Source organism: Theobroma cacao, chromosome 2, assembly GCF_053813885.1.
Source record: "Theobroma cacao isolate CCN51 chromosome 2, ASM5381388v1, whole genome shotgun sequence".
NCBI lineage: Eukaryota > Viridiplantae > Streptophyta > Magnoliopsida > Malvales > Malvaceae > Theobroma > Theobroma cacao.
The window spans coordinates 2,144,868-2,165,362 of NC_142640.1; the positions used below are offsets into that span (position 1 = coordinate 2,144,868).

The 20,495-nt window shown below is 35.6% G+C and overlaps 4 protein-coding genes across 8 annotated transcripts; 2 read left to right on the forward strand and 2 right to left on the reverse strand.

The window, feature by feature from the left end:
- Positions 1-1,146: 1,146 nt before the first annotated feature.
- On the reverse strand, positions 1,147-8,153 carry LOC18607350 (chromosome-partitioning protein, putative (DUF639)). Of its 5 annotated transcripts, none has more exons than XM_088803335.1 (12): positions 7,359-7,490; positions 7,090-7,253; positions 6,742-6,970; positions 6,047-6,194; positions 5,449-5,556; positions 5,082-5,239; positions 4,437-4,602; positions 3,903-4,039; positions 2,781-3,468; positions 2,501-2,613; positions 1,764-2,019; positions 1,147-1,627 (listed from the first exon to the last, which is right to left on the reverse strand). In XM_088803335.1, the coding sequence occupies exons 2-12, from the start codon at positions 7,124-7,126 to the stop codon at positions 1,334-1,336; spliced, it is 2,334 nt and encodes a 777-aa protein (XP_088659461.1). In that variant the 5' UTR covers positions 7,127-7,253; positions 7,359-7,490; the 3' UTR covers positions 1,147-1,333. The 5 variants fall into 5 exon arrangements, with proteins under 5 accessions (XP_088659461.1, XP_088659463.1, XP_017971165.2 ...); XM_088803337.1 differs by having other exon boundaries at positions 6,047-6,201; XM_018115676.2 differs by lacking the exon at positions 7,090-7,253 and having other exon boundaries at positions 7,359-8,153.
- Positions 8,154-8,419: 266 nt separating this feature from the next.
- LOC18607351 (putative plastid-lipid-associated protein 4, chloroplastic) lies at positions 8,420-10,774 on the reverse strand. The gene is made up of 6 exons (XM_007041463.3): positions 10,414-10,774; positions 10,223-10,336; positions 10,048-10,143; positions 9,687-9,761; positions 9,134-9,201; positions 8,420-8,808 (listed from the first exon to the last, which is right to left on the reverse strand). Exons 1-6 carry the CDS (start codon positions 10,729-10,731, stop codon positions 8,736-8,738), a joined length of 744 nt encoding a protein of 247 aa, XP_007041525.3. The 5' UTR covers positions 10,732-10,774; the 3' UTR covers positions 8,420-8,735.
- A 1,445-nt stretch (positions 10,775-12,219) lies between these two features.
- On the forward strand, positions 12,220-14,694 carry LOC18607352 (putative plastid-lipid-associated protein 4, chloroplastic). Its single transcript, XM_018114638.2, has 6 exons — positions 12,220-12,598; positions 12,675-12,788; positions 12,927-13,025; positions 13,458-13,532; positions 14,183-14,250; positions 14,455-14,694. Exons 1-6 carry the CDS (start codon positions 12,284-12,286, stop codon positions 14,525-14,527), a joined length of 744 nt encoding a protein of 247 aa, XP_017970127.2. The 5' UTR covers positions 12,220-12,283; the 3' UTR covers positions 14,528-14,694.
- A 787-nt stretch (positions 14,695-15,481) lies between these two features.
- On the forward strand, positions 15,482-20,078 carry LOC18607353 (Acyl transferase/acyl hydrolase/lysophospholipase superfamily protein). Its single transcript, XM_018116237.2, has 7 exons — positions 15,482-16,193; positions 17,025-17,168; positions 17,452-17,524; positions 18,331-18,436; positions 18,510-18,606; positions 19,459-19,554; positions 19,635-20,078. The coding sequence occupies exons 1-7, from the start codon at positions 15,564-15,566 to the stop codon at positions 19,785-19,787; spliced, it is 1,299 nt and encodes a 432-aa protein (XP_017971726.2). The 5' UTR covers positions 15,482-15,563; the 3' UTR covers positions 19,788-20,078.
- Positions 20,079-20,495: the final 417 nt, after the last annotated feature.

Sequence of the window (20,495 nt, forward strand, 5' to 3'; positions counted from 1 at the left end):
CATTTAGAGATGCTTAATACTCAAAAAAAAAAAGTTTATTAAACAGAGATGGCTTGTTTCACATAAAAGGCAATGAGAAAATGAAAATGAATCATGACATTCAACCCCAATTCATAATGATGGATGGCTTCAGCAACCTTATCCCTTACCATATTTAAAAAAAAAGCCCAAGATTAATAAAAAGAAAAATCCAACTCCAAATAAGCAACCTTGTTCTAATTAGAAATCCAGAAAAAAGAACACAAGAAATCACTCACACCAAGGATATTATCTAGGAACTTGTTTCAAACGTGGGGCAATGCTTCCTTTAAAAATCACCTAGTAATGGCGTGTACCATCGTGCCTACTGGTGATTTTTTTTTTTTTTTACGCAGGTAAGGTGTCAATTCAATGTGTTTATAGACGTTCGGCAAGAATATTCTAGGCATGGCTTACCAATCATTTCACTGGTCAAATCTCCATCATTTGATTAAAACCCAGGACTTCCGAACAAACAACAATATCTGTCATAAAAGCAATAACAAAGAAGTGACATCCAGCAATAAGGCTCCAGAGATTGGTTTGATTTGATCCATTTTCTTTATCATGCACCTTCAAAGAAGAAAGGGTCATTTTTAGCAAGTTATGATCCCTACTAATATGTTGGTGCTGAATCCGGGAACCAAACAATTTGCTCCTTTCACTATCAGAGGACTTCAAAGCACCTTTGATTTCCACTTTACAGATGTAGGAAATCCTGTACAGGGTGTATCAGTTTGAAATCTAAAAGGATGCTATGTTTTATTCTCTTCTTTTTCTTCTGGATTCTTTCAGTACACAACCTGTTGGAGGACATATAAGCTGCTATCAATGGATCAAAGTAAGAAGGAAGACTAAAATATCTGTCAGATAGAAACCAGGAAGAAACGGAAAAGGACAAGGGTAGTTAAGTTTTACCTGGATGAATGATGTACAGTCCAAGCTAATATTTTTTTATGTAATTCAGTATAAGCTTCACCAGAAGTTTAGGTCATCCTTAAATAAAATCCACATAGCTTGATGAAGTTGCTAAGAACAGTGACATGTATGAAATTTCCAATAAATATGGCATACTTCCCCATCCCTTTGAAAAATGTGCTTCAGAACAGAAGGGTCCAGGCCCATAACTAACTCGAACAATCATCTGACTATAATTTATATGGCCAAGAGCAAGAAATAAATTGCCACATGTCAGTGCAGTGAGGTCCATACAAAAATGGAGGAAGAAATTCAATGCAATTTGCCTTTTTGTATGCCATATAGGAAATGATTTTTCACTACAAAATTACAGCATATGCGTATGTCCAAAAACTATCTAGGCCTCTGACTGCTCTGCCTTCTTTCTAATTGCCTTTTTATCCGATTGGCTTCTTTGATTCACTGATCTGGACTCCTCACCTTCAAATGGTAATACAATTACAGGGGCTGCAGGCACAGTGTCCCAACGCTCCTTCAGGAAACTTATGAATCTCCTAACCATCTCCCTCCTGAATTCAAGCTCTCGAGTGAAGAGATCGCATAGAAGAAAGGCAAGAACATACTTGAAAGGGACAACAAGAAGAATGGTTGCAGATGATAACAACACCAGTGCAACCTCAGTTGTTATCTGCTAAAATGTTTAAATGAGTATAGTTTAATTTATTTTAGCACCAAACAGAATTTAAATTTTCTGAAGCACTGTAAAATCAAATGTTCTTATAATACTCGTGCTCTTTGCAAGTCCCTCATAAATCATGACATCATACCTGAGGCTGACCTGCAAGGAGAATCGTACGTAATTTCAGGAGGGTAACATTCAGATTCTGGAGATAGTTTTCCACGTCACGCATAGCATCTTTTACAGCTATAATTTTTTGAATGGTATTTGAAGGTGGCTGATCACAGATAGTGACTTTTCCGAAAGATCTACCCAGGCGACCTTGCTCCTTGAGCCCCTTAAGCGTTAGCATGCTAGTGGCTAAGACAAGCAATACCATGGGAAACATATATGACAGCAGATTTCTAGCAAGTAAATGTTCAACACATTAGCTTAGTGTGTTAACATGGAGTGCGAGAGTAAAAAACAACAAAAATTCATTCAAATAAAAGCCAACAGAGCTATTAGGTAAAAGTGGGTTTCAAGCAACAAGCCAAAGTCTTTTACATCTTTTGTTGCCAGTATAAGCACATTATATCACATCCCTTTCCTTTCTCCAAGAGCAAAAAGCTCAAAAGCAAGGAACATGTTTGCAAGTGATGATGAAAGCTTTTAAATGTTATGACTGAAATATAGAGCATAGCTGATGTGGTATCACACAAATTCAAAAAGTTAGACTAACAAGTTGATAATCATAAACTATTTATAATATCTCCGTTCTTAATGCATAAATTAATTGTCATCTTGCTCCTAACAATATACTTAGCCATTGAGAATGTTAGTGTTGCCTGTAAGGACTAAAACAAGTATTGTTTGCATAACAATAATTTAATGTAAAGTGTCCACCTGAAAATAATTGTATATGCAAATCCAAGAAAAGAGAGAGTCAGGTGTGGCTCCTCCCAGCGTCTAAGCCTTTCAAAATTCCTAGCTGTTATTGTCAAAGGAAGAATAAGTTCCTGCATAAAGGGAATGCCAAATCAGTTCAATCAGTTGGCATATAAGGTTTTACATATAAACTCAACAAATAACTAGTCACTGATGGTGTGATCAGAATCTTGCTGAAACAATAACTATACATACAAGGAGAAAAAGAAAACATATAAGCAATAAATAAATGCCAAACCTTGAAAAGGTCAATATTGCTGGGTATCCCTTGAAGTGTCGCTGCGTCAATTGTGGCTTGAGTTTTTTCCACTGCCTGGTATTTTTGTTTGCAGATTGCTGCTGCCCTTTCTACTAGGGTCTCATCAGCCACAACAAGATTTTTATTTAACACTACTACTTGTCTAATTGGAGAATGCTTCCAAAAACCAATGGAAGCACTAGAACTCCAAGATGGAGATCTCATCCATTTCCGCAAGTAAACACTTCCATCAATGTCAAATACATGATCATTGACTTCATATACCTCTTCAGAAGGGCTTATTGCTTGAGCTCGTTGATACCCGGCATCTGTAAATTTTGCAACTAAAGGTCCACCCCAATAATTTAGAGCTAGAGCTTGGAAAACAACATCACCATAGGGTGCATTTTGCAAATAAGAGAACTGAACAAGTTTGATTGGATCATCCAACAACTTTCGCATAAACTGGAGAGCCTGAAGTCTAGCAATGCCATTAAGGGCACCCGTGATAGCCTTTTCCCACCCTTTGTGAGAACCGAATACTTGAAATAGTGATTGATCGTCATCATCTGGTCCATACTCACTAAGAAACTTGTGTAGGGTAATAATTTCACTGATAAAAGCATGCCAAACATCTCGTCTCAATTCACCTCCCAAGTCAACAAACTCCAGTACCCATGTCTGTGATCTGAGTAGAAGTTCAAAAAATTAATTAATTAATTATTTATTTAAAAGGAACTCTAATAGATAAAAGGATATTTACTACGCGACTAAAAAAACAATACTCAAAAGTACATCAAGTAATTGAGAATACAGAAAATTTATGATCCTTAGTCCCAACAAGTACATCTGGCACAAAAAAGATTATTGACAGATGTAAGCTTATAAACATAGAACTGCATGAGTAAAAGCTTAAATGCTTCATAACTCCAAAGTTTAGATCATCTAATTTTCTTCAGTGGTCATGTATGTAACCCTGCGTAATCTTTTCCTGTTCTAGATACACTAACCAAAAACGTGTGGTTTGTATCAGCTTAGTGCTTTTTGCTCATAATTTCCAATATAATACATAAAAAGAAGAAGAAATTCTTCCACCACCAAAACAAGATTGGAGAAGCTCACCCAGGACCAGATGAAACAGCTACTCCAGAGTCAAAAAGCCCTGAATTGAAAGGTCCAACTTTTACTTTCTTCACTTCCAATCCATGCCTCGTTAGATCAAGTCTTACTGCATCTTTTTGCCCTTGAAATCGAACTGCCTGCAACAACATGACAGTCACCAATAGGAAATGCAATTTTATGCCCAAGAATTGGAATAGTTCTAAAGTAAGATTCAATTGTTCCATCCTCATATCAAATATAAGGACCAGTCCAACAGATCATATAATCATTCTAAGTTTCCTCAAAAAATTGTTAAATTTTCAAACATTTCTACTTATCTTCATGACTGAAACAGGAAGCTGGATACTTGCACACCATTCTGCTTAGTATTTTAAAGATCCCCAGGTTATTTGCAGGAAGGAAAAATTGAAAAATTTTGCGAAAATGTCGATGCCTTTTATGAATTACCTCCACGAATCAAACTTATTAACTTATGAAAAAGGTATCAAAGGCTTCAAAAATAAAATTGATAAACAAGTTATGGACAATAAGTACCTCAAAATACAGCGCTTTATCTGTTAGAGTAAGTTTTCCTGGCCATGCCATGTTATTCTCCCATTTTAGAACAGGGCGCTTCCTGCTGGAACCAAGGCACAAGATCCTTTCCTCTGAGAGCTGAGGATATTCACGGACCTGATAAGATCTCCTTCCTTCATGCACTCTACACTAAAACCAGCAGGAATCAAGCTTACCAGAATGAATTCAAAGAGAATCAGTAAACAGAAGTGGACATTAACTAAAAGAAGAAGCACATTAAAAAGGATTCAAGGTCCACTGTTCAATACCCTTACACTTTTCAATGTAAGAGTTCAGAAGGACAAAAGAAAGGTGAAAAAAGATTGGAGAAGAAGAAAAGTGAAAGGAGTGGAAAGAGTTGAACTACTTGCACAAATGTAGGCCTGCACTTATGGAAAAGATCACACCAGCTCACTTAATATTGTTATTCTTAAGTTAGTACCGTAGGGTCTGTCTCTCTCCATCTCAATTCAAGAACATGCCCTTGTGGAAAGACATTAGAGCACTCAATAATATTTTTAGTATGGCAAGGTTGAGCTATTAAGGATTGTTTATCTACTATTAATTCACTTTATGATCACGAAAGTAATATAAAATGGTGGCCATATGAAATCAGAAGCTTACTTGAGAAGTTCATCAATATAAGTTAGCCACACTCTTAATGAGATGCCTTGTTCATTACTAGCAAGAGCTTTGAAAAGGTTGTGCACTGTAGGGCGATCAGCTAAACCAGAAATTGCTGGAGCAATACGAGAGAAAGCCTCTTCTCCCACCAGCTTTCCCTTCAATACCACCAAGAAAATAATTAATTTCACAGCTCATACTCTTGCAACTCCAGTTGGATGCAAATGCTAAGGCACTTTCTCTCTCTTTTTTTAAGAGGGGGGTTGCCCCCGAAATAACTTGCACCAGATTTAATCAAGTTTAAGCAACATATAATCAAAGGTAATATAATTTCAAAATACTTCAAAAGGTAATAAAAGAAAAGAACCTGAAAAAAAGCTTTTCTTGATGCATGGGCATTGAAATCATCTTCACTGCAGTAAGGATTCTCCCAAGCAAGCATTGTGATGAAAATTAGTTTCTGGAATGCAGGTTCCTGTAAAAATATCCAAATTATTTCCAGAGAACAGTTAATTAGGAACTTTATGACTCCCAAGACTTACAAATCTTCATTGAGAGAGAGAGAGAGAGAGAGAGAGAGATTTAAGCATACAGGATGATAGAACTGAGCGGGTTGTGATGCTAATTGTGGAACTCATGCAATTCATGGTAGAGAGGTAAAAGAAATGCCAATTGTACATTTATTTAAACAATTTGAAAATTATCAATTATCAAAACATGTTCTTTCTTGATTTTTCTTATTAGGTGTGGAACTGGAAGTGATTGTTGCAAAAGTCATACATTGATGACACACATGCAACCAGTAAGAAGCACAAGGAAATAAGTGGGAAATTACAGAAAAAGGCCATAAGCTCATATCTACTGGAATCTTAGATTCTTCGTTGAGCTGGACCATACAATCTTACGAAGAAAATATAAATCTAAAAAAGAACACAAATAGTTCACATAAAAATAGTTCTTCAGACCTTAAGGCAGGGATGGAGATCAGATGCATCCCTTGACAAGAACCTAAAGCAGCAATACTCCACCAAATTACGAGCATCATCATACACATGTTTAGGAACGAGAGCTTTAAATATCTTCTGCATTTTTTGCCCAGTCAATCCATTCATCCTGCAAACTTAACTTCCAAGAATCAAATCATAATCCAATCTAGAAACTCCTAATAGTAGATGAATCACTAATAATCATGAAAGAAAAGGGAAGAAAACTCCTCAATTAGAATTGTTGTCTGCCTTTATGAAGAACCGTAGAATAATAATTCAAACCCATAAAAAATGATAAAACCTTGATAACAGAATTTAACACTGTCTTAAGCTAATGAAAGAAAACATTCTTGGAACATGTATATGGGGTAACTCTGTTTGAATTAATTGAAAGCATAATGTCTTCTTTTTCTTTTGAAATATTTAATAGGCTAAAACCTCTTTTGTTTTAATAACTTTTCTGGGCAACATACTTAGTTTACCAAAACCAAACAATGATTACAGCAATAGCCTCAACTAAATCCTCCAACTGAGTTCACCATTCAACAACTACAGAGGTTGTTTTCTGGAAACCAGCCCCCTTTTTTCATGCAGAAATGTTGATTTTTTCACATACTCATACAACAAAATCTATAATTCACATGATTATTGAAACATGTAAAAGATAATTTCACCTGCTAAACTGCTCAATAGACACAATAGCAGCCAATGATAGGTTTCCATTGGGTGTACTACTAGGAATAGTCTGTTCTGCCAGAAAAATGTCCTCCATGGCTTGAGTGTCGATCTCATTTCCAGGATCAGGCTTTCCACTGTGACCATTTTTTACTAGTGGCAAAGTTACCTCAGTCAAAAAATGTTGGGTCTTTGACAGCCATGAATTTATTCTTTCTTGCATAGCATCTGTCAACACAGAAAAAAAAGGTGCAAATACAGAACTAAGAATCAACAAAAAGAAGAAAATGACAACTTACAATATGTAAAGCATTCTGGGTTTTGCTAAAGACACTTGTTAAGATTACTTATATATATGGATACATTCAATGGATTGAGAATCATCGTATTAACGGTCAATTGCTGCTCTTAGGACACTTAAAAGTCAGCAAAACCCAAAAGTTTAGCCTTCTATGAATCACTGAGCCTAATCCTAGCCCGTCAACGTATCTCAATAGCAAAAATGTAGGACCTGACAACATAAACACGAAAAAACAAGAAACACAAAATAGTGCTTATAAAGTTTGATCTTCAACCAAAAAAGAAACAAATACTTAAAAGATAAATGTAAACATACTGGTATCAATGTCATTGAGCTTCCACCTATCCCCCTGAGCTCCCACAAGCTTGAATCTTAACTTGTGCCGCGAAGCAGAGTTTCTTGAGAAATATCCAAACTTGCAAACGTCTTTATTGCCAGAAATCAAAGAAGCCAACCCAAAATTCGATGCTTTGAAGTGGGTAACCATCAATTTTGTAACCATTTTTTTCTTTTCCTTTTTGGTGGGATTTCAAGACTCAAATTGAATCCATGAGAGTGGACTTAATCAAGCAACTAGTTAAAAATGATTTTATAAAGAAGGGAATTAAAAAATAAGGTCAAGGGGCGTTCCTTTCATTGGAGAGGACTTCACAGATTCAAGCAGCTGAGAAGAAAGAACAGTTTTCCAGATAAGAAGTGAATTATTTCTTTCCTTGGGTCTTTCTTTTTTTTGGGTTTCAAAGATTCTTTCTTCAGGATTCAAGCTCTGAGACAGAAACACGTTAGAAATCAATGGAATGAAGAGTTGGAGAGAGAAGAAGACGACTAGAGACAGAGAGGCGTGACGGAGTGGCTTTCCAATTTGTTCTGCGTTAGGCAATTTGAGGACAAAGGAACATAGTGCAACGTGCTAGAAACTTCAAAAGATTTGCTCACATTTGCTAGCTGATGAGACCGAAACCCGACACACCCAAATTGTGTCCTGGAACCACCACCACCCCTTATATTTAGCACCCGTACTGTTCTGCCTTTTATGTTTTTTCTGCAAAATATTCTTCATTTATTTTCACTGGCAATTTAATATGATTAAATTAAAATACATATATTTACCAACAAAATATAAACTTTATTTTTTAAATTTAAAATTAATAATTATAAAAAATAATAATAATAATATCTCTTAAATATAATAAAATCTGTCATCCTTAACCATAATAAAAAAATTTATTTTTATAAGAGCTTAATCATGACATAATCAAGTTGTAAACATGTTAGGTAAATTGACTAAAGGAGTAGCAAACGAGCTATAAGTTATATAGATATATGATAATGTTATTAATTAAATAAATTTGACACATTTAAAACACGAAAGATAATTATTTTAAATTCAAACATGGTTAACTCCGTGTCATATTCATATCCCTTATGTCATATACAAAGTTATAAATTTACTTGCAGAAGTCATTACTGTCAACAAGGCAGATGATAATTATCCTGCACTATAACTTTTAAACAGAAGACCCAAGCGAGCAAATGCCTGAAAACAAAACTTGCCTGATCACCAAGGAAAATTTTTGTATACAAACATCTAAAAAACCAAATTAATATAAGAAAAATGTATCAGCTAAAGCTTGAAGAAGTAGGTCCATCCCTGGTAATGGCTGACCAATGCCACTGCTACTACTATTCAATTTAGACAGGGACGCGGTAAGATGGATCAGCCATTTTCAAGATGAACAAGTTCCCTTTATCACCTCTGGATATCCTGTTGAAAAAACCAAGAAGAAATTATCACTTGTCAGTGAGTTAATCGATAAATATTTCTGCCAACAATTGTTGGAGAACTTCCCAAAAACCTTACAAACATGAAGGATTTAAGATTTCATATATGCAGTGTTTTGTCAGAAGTTATGTATCAGATAGATTTTATCAGCTTCATTGCATTGTCAGGTTTATGTTGGCTCAGGATTGATTCAACCCCAATCAAGGTTCTTTAATGAAAAGAGAAAAAAGAAAGCAGATGCTAGTATAATTTATGTTAACCTTTCAAGTTTCATGTGAAGGTTAAGTCTCAGGATGTTTGCTCTCACCTCAGTTCTTCATCCAAATATGTAATCTCTAATTCACCACGAGCTCTTCCAGGTGCCCTGATAGGTATCTGCACATCAAGAAAATATAAGGAATGCAGATAACTCTTGTAAACCTGCAGAACCATCAAAACCTTTCTATCCTTCATAATGGACGAAGGGCTCGAAATTTGTGTGAAAAATCCTGTGGTCAGCTTGTTAACCAGTTATTTTCCATTGCTAAAGGAGGTTCTTAATAGGTCCTGTAGACTTTCTAATTATGGAATGCAAACTTAGGAAAAATTGAATCTGAACTATTTCCATAGCCCAAATACAAAATTTATGGTTTTTCAGAATTCTTTTGAGGCTTTTCATGTAAGAACAAAGTTCCACCCCACAAGAGTCGATCTTATCATGGACAACAGAACTCCAAAGTGGACTGCAGTGTAGGAATTCATACTTCAGATAGAAATATAGTCCCAAACTGCAGTAGTAGAAGCAAGGTTGATACTATACTATCAATGAGCAAGAAGATTTTCGATATCAAACTATCAGTTCATTCAACATTTCAACTTACCAGACCTCCAATCTTGAAAGAATCAAACTTTACAGCCACCTTTCTTGCATTCAAGGGTGTTAGATCTGCTGTAACCTATAAAACATATAAGCCAATTTGACAGTTTGATCAATCAGATAACAGAAGAAAGTTAATATATACTGATTTTATTCTCGTAACCTTCTCCAAAATCAGGAATCACTAGGCATGCCAATCAATGCACCAGCAAGTATATGAAAAGGTATACAGATGAGTAGCCAAAAGGAAAAGAGACAACAAATGGAAATTAATCACAAAATTTAGAAGACAGAGCTTGAGCTTCACTCAAGCTAGGTAAAGGCAAGTCAATAGGCTAAAAACTAAAAAAGCATTCAAATTTTACCTGGTTGAAGAAAGGCCAAGATTCCATATTTTGGGCTCTGAGTGTGTCTGTATTGATTGCTTGGTAGTTTGCAGTTGATCTCAGGAATTTGGGTCTCTGTAAAAACATCAGCTTTCAAACAATTTTCAAAGTACAGAAACATTAAGCAGAGCGAGTTTAACATATGATATTCCACCTGAGTCTGCAAAATAGATTTGGAAGTGGTGTAAATAAGCACCCATTTTCCATTTAACAGATCCGATTTCAGAGGCTCCTTTGTGGGACTAACTGCTTCAAGCTTGCGAGCAATCTATTCAGAATGAAAGCTAACCATTGAAAACATAAAGATAAGGTTGGAATTCAAGAACAAAAAAATCAAAACCCAACCTGATCAACCCTCTGCTGGTCTTCAAGGGTGGCATCAGCTCCTCGGTCAAGTGGTGCAATGGCCTCGAGAAGCTCTTCCTTGAGGGCCTTAGCATCCTTGCCTTTGTTTAAGAAAGCAGGGAAGAAAGAGACATTGGCCCTCCACTTTTCATCAGAAGCTGATGTCCTCGATAGGTTGTAGCTGTTGCCTCTGACGGTTTTGTTTGGGAAGTGAAGGTTAGTAAGTGAAGAGTGAGAAGCGGGAAGCTTGGGAGATGCTGATTTTGAAGAGGATTGAGAGGTGGCGAAAATTGAATGGAAGTTTGGAGATAAGGCCATTGGTGTCTACTGAAGCTTCAGAGAGTGTTGGAGAGTTTGAAACGGTGGAACTTAAAACATTTTCCTTGACACGTGCATTGGCTCTGTCCTGCTGCATGGGCTTCCTTGTTCCGGGACCTGGCATGGGATTCTCCTTCTTTGTTTCTTAGGCTTGGGCCAGTTGGTACTTTGATGGGTTGCCACTAAACTTTTTGGATTTTGGCCTGATAGGTAATAAAATTAAATTTAAAATTTATTTATTTTATAGTAAAATATTTTTTAAAAAATAATTTATATTTATGTGAAAGATAAAAATTTGTTTTAGATGTAAAATATTTTAAGGACCAACAGCAAAATATTTGTTGATTATGTAAAATATCTTACGTCTTTTAGAGACATAAGATATTTTTTAGAGATATGAAAAAACACTTTTACATTAAACCTAACAGTATAAATTCGATAAATATTAATATTTAATTTTAAAAATATTTAAAATATTAATATTTAATTAAAAAAATTTTAACTAAAAATATTAATGTTTAAATTATTCAATACTATTAAAATATTAAAAAATATTTTTAATGAAATCATTCAATGTAATTAAAATTTTTATTTATAAATTGAATAAATCTTATTAGTAATTTTAACAAAAAATATTTTAATGATCGTCACTTAATAAATACATATTTATAAATATAAGTTTTGGATGTTTTACACAATTGATAAAATGTTGATACTTTTATAGTGTTATGGTAAAAAAAATAATGAGATGGAAAATTTTGTTAAAAACTAGAGTTTACTTTTATCATAGATATGTGGTTAAATGCTCTAAAAAATATTATTATTTATTTATCAATTTTTATTTTCATCCTCAATTTTGACTCGAAAATTAGTGAAAACCAAATGGTACTATTGTTTTGTAATCAATTTATATTTATCATTTTAACACTCAACAATCTCCATGAATGGGGTGGATAATATTTTTCACGAAATGATACAACCAACAGAAAATGTTTTTGACAATTTACCTAAACAACAAAAAATATCAAATTTTCTTATAAAATATTTTCCTAACCATTTATTTTTCAGTTACCAAATTGACCCTTAGATGTAAAATCAATAAAAAAAACCTCTTTTGATCACGGTGTTAGACTAGAGTATTGACATCAATTGTTTCGTGACGGAAGCTCAAGGTGTTGGTCGAGTCAATTGAATGTCGTGGGTGCTTATGTGCACTGAATGCACTATAAAATTAGGGTATGCACTTTTCTTATCACCAATTAATTTTAAGTGTAGTGGTAGCCCCTAAGTTCCTACTCTCGATTTATCCTACTCTATTCCAAATTTAATGTATTCACTTCTCATTTATTCATTTCAAACTGAGTTTTATATTTCAGAGCTGATACGACATCGTTTTTAAAGGTATTGTAGAAGATGTGAAGAACATGCAATACACGTGCCTCTTCCTTTAAATGAGAATGAGCCACCTAATTTCACCCTTATCGACTCTTAAGTAAACAAACTTACTTTAAGTAGCTTTGAACCTTTGAAGAAAAAAAAACGTATATCAGGAATGGCCCTGACTTCTTCTCCTGCTTTCACAGTTATTACTCTGCCAAAAGCTCTGCAATCTTCAAATGAACCTATCACTTATTCTCCTTTGCTCTCTATCTTCTCATCCAAGTCACTTGTCTCTTCTTCAAAACCCAACATTTGCAACAATCTTTCTTCTTTGGAAAATGCTTTGTCTCTCAAATGGAGGACTAGAGCTTCATTCTTTTCTAAAGGAAAAGACGTTCAGAGCCTCAAAGATGAGCTTTTCGATGCAATAGCACCTCTTGACCGTGGCGCTGAGGCTACCCGCGACGATCAAGAGCGTGTGGATCAGGTTTTGTGAGCCTTGGTTCGGTCTATATTTTCGTTAATATGGATATCTTCTGATTCTGATTCCTGTTTTCAATCAGATAGCGCGAAAACTAGAGGCTGTGAATGAGATCAAGGAGCCTCTCAATTCCACCTTGTTGAATGGGAAATGGGAGCTTTTATACACAACATCTCAGTCACTTTTGCAGACAAAGGTGTTGTTTTGTTCATCCTCAATTGGTCAATTTTCTCAACTTGTTCTACGTGTTTGTTTGCTCCCATTCACCAAATGTGATTCTTATTTTATTTTTCTGGCATCTGTTTGTTTCATATCTATCTTGTTTCTGTGACAGAGGCCAAAATTCTTAAGACCCAATGGAAAAATCTTCCAGGCAATCAATCTGGATACTCTTCGGGCTCAAAATTTGGAAACCTCGCCATTCTTTAATCAGGTGATTACTGATTGCTATTCCATTCAACTGGTAATGGTGATGGGGTGATCACTTGTAACCTTACCATCCGAACTAAGAACTGAAAAGGCAAAAAAAGTTGAGGAATTCCTTATAAAGGAGTGGTCTGTTTTAGCAATTTGAGAAAAACTAATCGATCACACACTGCCTGATCATTTGAATGTAAAACCAACTGAGTTACAGGACCTGTTAACAATTTATCAGCAGGAAATATCTTAAGTACAATTTAGATGTCTAAATACATGTCTGATTGTATTTTTCCTACAAACTGCTATGTATTGCATTACAAACCGAATACAATTTGTCTGTTTTACTGAATTTGTTGAGTGTCAATCTTGAAACATGTTTGTAAATTGAGATGCTGTTTGATGCTCAAGTATCAAGTTTCATTTTGGTATGTCAATCTCGTTGCAGGCCACTGCTAATTTAGTTCCTCTAAATGCAAGAAGGGTGGCTGTTAAATTCGACTATTTCAGAATTGCTGGTCTGGTATGTGATACATATATTGCTGTTCTTGAACATTCCAAGTTTCTATGCGGTTATATTCGCAGGCTTAATTACCTCTGATCAGGCCTAAAACAATGATATATGAAGATAATTTCCTCTTCATTTCATAACCATATATAAATCTAGAATAACAATATGTGTGTTTCTTGATTAGTGACCAAGAAATTTTTACTGCTGGTTGTGAATGGGTGAGAAATCCATCAGTTGTTTCAATAAACTGTAAAGAAGGCTTTTCTGGTTTTGGCCTTTGAGGAATATTATAGTTTGTTCCAGCAAATTTTGATTGCTCATAAATTGTTTTAGAAGAAGAGAAAATCTTGATCTATCGAACCCAAAGCTCTAATACCATGTTAGCTTCTGACTTCAGCTCTGGCATACGGGAAGGGAGTGTGAAATCTTGCCATCATGGGAAGAAAGAAACAAAAGAAATGTTAAAACACTCTCTATTGATGTAGTTCTAGAATTAACAAGCTTTTATCATCAAATGGTTAGTCATATCCATTGAGCTAACAGGGGAGATTGGATAGTAATGGAGCTGATCTCAAACTGATAAAACAATGAGAAAGTTAATATGCCAATAGTAAATTGTTGCCTTGCTCTCTGGTGTGGTCATGTTCTCTGGTACTTTGCAGATACCAGTTAAATTCCATGGAAGTGGACGTGGTCAGTTGGAAATCACATACTTGGATGAGGAGTTACGGTAAGTACTTTCAAGTTATTAAGTATGCTTTATGTCATTTAATGCCAATGTATTGTCCGAACTAGAAGGTTCTGAATGCGAGTGAACCATTAGGCTAACAGTAATACGTCGGTATCATTTTCATCAACTGTCAAGTGTTATCCTCAAGCTGCTTCAACAACCAACAAATGATCTACGTTTAGTTATGTTTTTCCATGTCTGTAGGATGTCACGAGGTGACAGAGGGAACTTGTTCCTACTGAAAATGGTGGATCCATTTTACCGGGTCCCTCTCTAGCTGCTACAGAAGGCTAAAATGGCCGAGACATGTGGATGTAATGTAATAGCATATACAAAGAGTTGGTTGGCGACAAAGGAATCCCCATCTGTACTCGAATAAACTGGACTGCCTGATCCTTGAGTCAATAATGTAAGTTGTTCTGCAATCAGAGTAATATTTAAACAGATTGAACAGGCTATGAATGATTCCAAATACCATTGCAGACCATCACTTTCACTGAAATGTATATATGTATAAACGTATGATTCATGCAAAATTGTATGACGCAACTACTGCGATTTTATTATTGTTGTTGGTCTTATCATTGTCTCGTGAAAAGTTTGTGACTCGACCATACATGAATTGCTGGTGAAGCTTGCAATGGACAAAGATCCAAGTTCAGACAAGAGACTAATTTGCAGTTACTGTTTCAATTCCAAGGCTTGGAGTGCATTTCGGCAAATTTTCAGCGGCTTAGCCCTGCAGATGAAGAACATTAACGATCATCAAACCCTTCCTTTCTGCCCGATCTCTAATGCTATCTTTTCGTGATACTAAGCACCCCAAAATTTTCATTGGAAAGCTAAAACAGAAAAAAAAAGTGGAATTAATGATTTAATATAACAGTAATTTGCAAGTCTATTGAGGGAGAATTTTTTTTTTTTTTAAGTAAAAGATGGAGAAAGAAGGAATTGTGGGTTGAGTTTGGTTTTTTTTTTTTTTTAATTCACAGGCAATTATTAATTGATATTAATAATTATTTCATTTATGTCAGATGAATATAAAATAATAAATTAATTTTTAATTAATAATAATTAATCAATCTTTAATCATGCTTATTTGATAAAAATAAAATTACAATCAATCCTCGTAAACATCAGATGACCTCTTAACCACCGTGGTTTGTCCATTTTATTTGGCAAAAACCGTCTCAAACATTGATATAATTTCCCAGTCACAACCCAACAACAGCCAAAACCCAAAATCAAATAATTAATTAATGAACTACTGTTACTAATCAAACGTCGAAACCTCCAAAGAAGAAGCTTTAAAAATGAGGTTCGGCAAGCAACCAAACAGAGCCATTAGTTTCCCTCGTTGTTCTGCTTTAATGGCTCCTTCTATTTCTTCTCTTTTCTTTTCCCACCACACCTTCCCTTCTTCTTCTCCTTCGACTACAAACCATCGGTTCACCCGTGGGTGCACCCTTTCTCCACGGCCCCAAACTTTTGCTTTCTTCACAAACTCCTCTAAGAACAACAATAACATCACAACTCCTCCTTCACAAGAAAGACCTTCTTCTTCTTCTTCAGAAAAGAAGTCTCTTGCCGTGGCAACAGGGGAGCTTTTTTTGGGAATAGCATCAAGGTTAATAAAAAGCAGTTCTGAGAAAAGCTTTTATGAAAATTCAGGGACAAGTATCCCAGTTTTTGACAGACCCAGAAAGAAAATAAATGGGAATGAGCTTGGAAGTAATGAAAGCAATGATAAGGAGAGAATTGGGGTAGTGATGGAAGATGAGATAGAGCCAGAGGTGATATGGGAACAAAGAGTTAAGGATATTGAAGCTGAGAAAGAAAGAAGAGTGGTTACAAGTCCTGGGTTTAGCTTTTCTGCTGCTGGCCTTTTGTTTCCTTATCATCTTGGTGTTGCTCAGTTTCTCATTGAAAAGGGTTACATAAAGGTTCCATCATTTTCTTTTTCTCATTTTACGAAATTTTCTTGCTTGATTGTTCTTGGGTTGAGTTTAAATTCTGTTGATTTTGCATGTTGAAGTTTCTAATGCAATGTTCATTGGTACGGAAGTCCATTTACAAGTGTCTTTCTTTAGAGAGAAATTTGGATTGAAGAATCTTGGCTTCCTTGAGGTTTAATTTAAATCAAGTAATATAAAATTACCAGGTGAATTCTGTTGGCTTTGGACACATGCGGTGTCTATTTTAGAATAGAAAACTAATCTTTTATTGGAAGTACAAATAGAGAACAGAGAATCTAATTGAATCACCATTCTCTTACCATTGATTCTTTTCTTAAGTCAATGAGTTTAGTAGTCCAGTTTGGATATTGAGCTATACCTGACCTGCTCGACTCCAGTGATCATGAACATCCCTGTTCGTGGTACAATATATCTGTTCCAACTTCCAAAGGGGAAACTGAGATGAAAAGATACAGGCACTTTGGAATGAAGGCGTCAAATTGCATTCCGCATGAAATCCAACCTTCTAGTTTTCAATAGAGTTTATGCAGATAATCAAGGGTTTTTTGGGTGTTCATGTATCTTGGGAGAGGTGTAATGTCACTGATACAGCTTGAGAGTAAAAGGTTCAGATACCTGTTCTTATTAAGTATATCTTTCACTTTAGAAAGTGCTTTGGCGGTAGGGGTTTTTTGGCAAGTACTCTATGAGTTCTTGGGAACACTGGCAAACTCTTTGTATGACTCTCTGCATATTTCATCATGAATCACGCTGGAGATGTTTTCCATACCTGAGATTTCCCTTTCCCCTCTGATGCAGGAAACTACTCCATTGGCTGGTTCATCTGCAGGTGCCATAGTATGTGCAGTGATCGCTTCTGGAGCTAGCATGCATGAGGCCCTAAAAGCTACTAAAATCCTAGCTGATGATTGCCGGCTAAAAGGGACTGCATTTCGTCTTGGGGTATGCCTAGCACAATGACTGTACATATGGCTTAATGCACTTATTGGCCTGTTTGTGTACATTACACATGTGCTAGTACTGTTGCAACCTAACCCTACATGATATTCATCACAAAAACTTAAACTAACCTAATCTAATTTTGGCAAGCTCTGTTATTTTAGTGGCTTTATAAGTCATTAAAAACTCATAGTTTGTAGCAACAGGAATATTGTCTTCATGTTTATTTATCAGCTTCTAATTAGTCGAAGTTTGAATTAACTTGTCCTTTTTCAAAAATCAACAGGCTGTTCTCCGAGATGTTCTTGACAAGTTTCTGCCTCATGATGTTCATACTAGGTCCAATGGGAGAGTTCGTGGTGAGTATTTCTCTTGTACTTGAGAATGCACAATGAGCTGGTTAGAGAAGTGCTAACCATGGGGAGAATGGACAAATCATAGGCAAATATATTATTCGGTACTATTAGATTTTTGCTGTGGCAGGTGGTTCAAACTAGCGCACTGAACTCCACCCCAAAATCATAGGCTCTTTTCAAAAATTTCAAATCTATAATTAGTTATCAATATCAATACATTATACTTAAGATTCAGATGATACTTTAAAACAAAATTAGAAATTGGATGTGCATTGATGGTTCAACATAGCAAAGTAAACTCCATCCCACAATGATAGGCTCTTTTCAAAATTTTCAAATCTATAATTAGATTCAGATGATACTTTAATATTACATCGGACAATCAAAACTTATTCGAATTATTCATTCAGATCATCATAACATTGGGATAGCCGTTTGGATCAAATTGGTATTAAGGAAAAAGTAGATAGGCTGCATTCGGAAAGTAACATGCAAAGTATTGGTCAATTATGGTGTTGAAGATGTTTGCTGAGGTCTAGATTGCATATTTTAAAGCACGGAAGTGGCTACAAAAACATTTTGAGTACAGTGAAGAAGGGGTGTTGCAATTACTTCAGTTGTCTTGGCACTAGATTCAGCAATCTGTCATTCTTTGTTGCCAAGATATGGTTGAAGGCATGATAGTTTCTCCTTTTAGCATATGAAGTTTCTTTATAAATCTATTTGCATAACATGAATTACTGATTGACTTGCTAATCCTCATCACTTTGAACAATTAACATTTCTTATAACCCCAACTATTATGACAGTTGCCGTAACTCAGATTCTTTGGAGGCCTAGGGGTTTACTGGTGGATCAATTTGACTCCAAGGAAGATCTCATCAATGCAGTCATTACATCTTCCTTCATTCCAGGGTAAATGGTTAATATACAGTTCTGCACTGAGATGCTTGCTATGAAGTTATTCTAATACAATAGGTCTGTGCAGGTATCTTGCTCCTAGACCAGCAACAATGTTTCGGAATCGTCTGTGCATTGATGGGGGTTTGACATTATTTATGCCCCCAACATCTGCTGCTAAGACGGTATTTGCTTGAGATCATTTAAAATTGAAACTGGCTCTGAAAATTCTGGGAAACTAATTGTTCCCTGACATTCTTTTTGAGAAACTTTGCAACCTGATATTGGTCCTAAACCAGGATAATTAACCCATCCTAAATGATTTTGAATGGAATTGCTAGGGTTTTAAGTGGCATTTTAATATCCTGACTTCCATCACTACAACAATAATATTTGTATTTTTAAAAGTTATTGAAATGTTTTTATACTGGAGATGCAGAATGAGGACTCAGTCAAATCTGTTTTAAGATCCATATATTACATTCTGTATGATTATTTTGGGACTTGAAAACAGCATTGCCTTTATACCTAATCTGCCATAAATTGTATCATGGTTTTAAGTTTTGCGGGAACAAGAGAGTCTTACGGAATAGCTTGAACGTTGCTGCTATGTTTTCTTGTGATCATTTCATCACATGAATAGTAAAGGCCTAGTGGATTAGACTGGCCGACATTTATACCGCTGTAGAGTGTTGTTATGCTTGCTTTTTGTACTATGTTTGGTACTGGCATTAACTGCTAGAAGTAAAGTCTTTTGACAAGATTTTCAACTTTGAGAAAAGTGAAAAGTTGATCGGCCAATCTCATTACTGTGGATGGGTGCTACTATTTATTCAAGTTAACGATTACTTAGGTTAAAAAATTGTTCAGAGATATATTCAATAGCTTTTGCAATTAAGGGCTGCAGTTGAATCTGTAGTAGCTACTGCACATGGCATGAAAATTAGTGTACCATCGCAGGAAATTACATAGTCTGCTATAATGAGTTCACAAGTTTACTCCGGATGGTGATATGATGGTTGATATGGTCTTTGCAGGTCCGCGTTTGTGCTTTTCCAGCCAGTCGTTTGGGATTGCAAGGAATTGGGATTAGTCCAGACTGCAATCCTGAGAATAGGGCCACCGGAAGAGAGGTAATTTCATAGCTCTGCAGTGTAGAATAAATCTTTTCCCGAGTATAAGTTGCTGAAGCTTTGTTTGCCAACTACTTCAGCTTTTCAATTGGGCACTGGAGCCAGCAGATGATAATATTCTTGATTGGCTCTTTGAGCTTGGATATCTAGATGCAGCTGTGTGGGGAGAGCAGAACCCTGTTGAGGAAATTGTTACTGATGACGGTGTCGTTGAGAATGGTTCTGCAAAGTAAACACTTGCCAGGTCATTTGTGTGAATAGGATTTTAGGATTATTCTCAGCCCTCGAGGTTTTTTTTCTCACATCCACCAGCCGAGGAGGGCAATTGAATTTTATTTGGATCGATATGGCTTGGCTAAAAATATAGTTATATTAGCTACTAGTATCCTAATTCATATGGTATAAAATTGTTAAACTATTGTAAGACATCATAGGCACAGCAAGTGACAAAGAAAAAGATCTTAAAATGTAAAATTTACTTTGTCAGTTAATGTCAAAATTCATTCTTCCTCTTGGTGATCTCATGTTCTCTACTTCCTTTTATCTTAAGCTTTCATGAAATTCCTGTTCCATGGACATTTGATTGTACTTATTTTGAACTTTGATCCTATCAGGTTGTTCCATTGCAGTAGAATTTTTGACTCTTCTTTCCCTTTATAGAGTGTTTGACTTTGCATGCTTGTTGCAGTTAAAAAGAGTCCCAAACCTCTTTCTTTTCTAACACGCATTTCCTTGTATGATGGCATGCACTACGGCACACAGTTGCATTCAGGAAGGCAGAAAATTTGTTCCTCCGACAGGGCCAGGGCCTGGGCCTTTGCTAAGAAAAATAATAATCAATCATCGAAATTCTCAATCATTTTGCGTCTATCTTTATTGATAGCTTTGTCATCTGCAGAAAAAAAAGGGCCTGTCAAAAGGGAAAATGGGAAAGGAATAAT

Coding starts and splice junctions, on each gene's coding strand:
- LOC18607350 (XM_018115676.2), bottom strand. CDS start 7,545: ATGGTTACAAAATTGATGGTTACCCACTTCAAAGCATCGAATTTTGGG. Junction 5,240..5,448: donor CAAGAAAAGCTTTTTTTCAG/GTTCTTTTCTTT, acceptor GTGGTATTGAAG/GGAAAGCTGGTGGGAGAAGA. Junction 4,603..5,081: donor TATATTGATGAACTTCTCAA/GTAAGCTTCTGA, acceptor GTTTTAGTGTAG/AGTGCATGAAGGAAGGAGAT.
- LOC18607351 (XM_007041463.3), bottom strand. CDS start 10,731: ATGGCCTTATCTCCAAACTTCCATTCAATTTTCGCCACCTCTCAATCC. Junction 9,202..9,686: donor CTTTCAAGATTGGAGGTCTG/GTAAGTTGAAAT, acceptor CTTGATGTGCAG/ATACCTATCAGGGCACCTGG. Junction 8,809..9,133: donor TATTTGGATGAAGAACTGAG/GTGAGAGCAAAC, acceptor TTTTTTCAACAG/GATATCCAGAGGTGATAAAG.
- LOC18607352 (XM_018114638.2), top strand. CDS start 12,284: ATGGCCCTGACTTCTTCTCCTGCTTTCACAGTTATTACTCTGCCAAAA. Junction 13,533..14,182: donor ATTTCAGAATTGCTGGTCTG/GTATGTGATACA, acceptor GGTACTTTGCAG/ATACCAGTTAAATTCCATGG. Junction 14,251..14,454: donor TACTTGGATGAGGAGTTACG/GTAAGTACTTTC, acceptor CCATGTCTGTAG/GATGTCACGAGGTGACAGAG.
- LOC18607353 (XM_018116237.2), top strand. CDS start 15,564: ATGAGGTTCGGCAAGCAACCAAACAGAGCCATTAGTTTCCCTCGTTGT. Junction 16,194..17,024: donor TTGAAAAGGGTTACATAAAG/GTTCCATCATTT, acceptor CCTCTGATGCAG/GAAACTACTCCATTGGCTGG. Junction 18,607..19,458: donor CAACATCTGCTGCTAAGACG/GTATTTGCTTGA, acceptor TGGTCTTTGCAG/GTCCGCGTTTGTGCTTTTCC.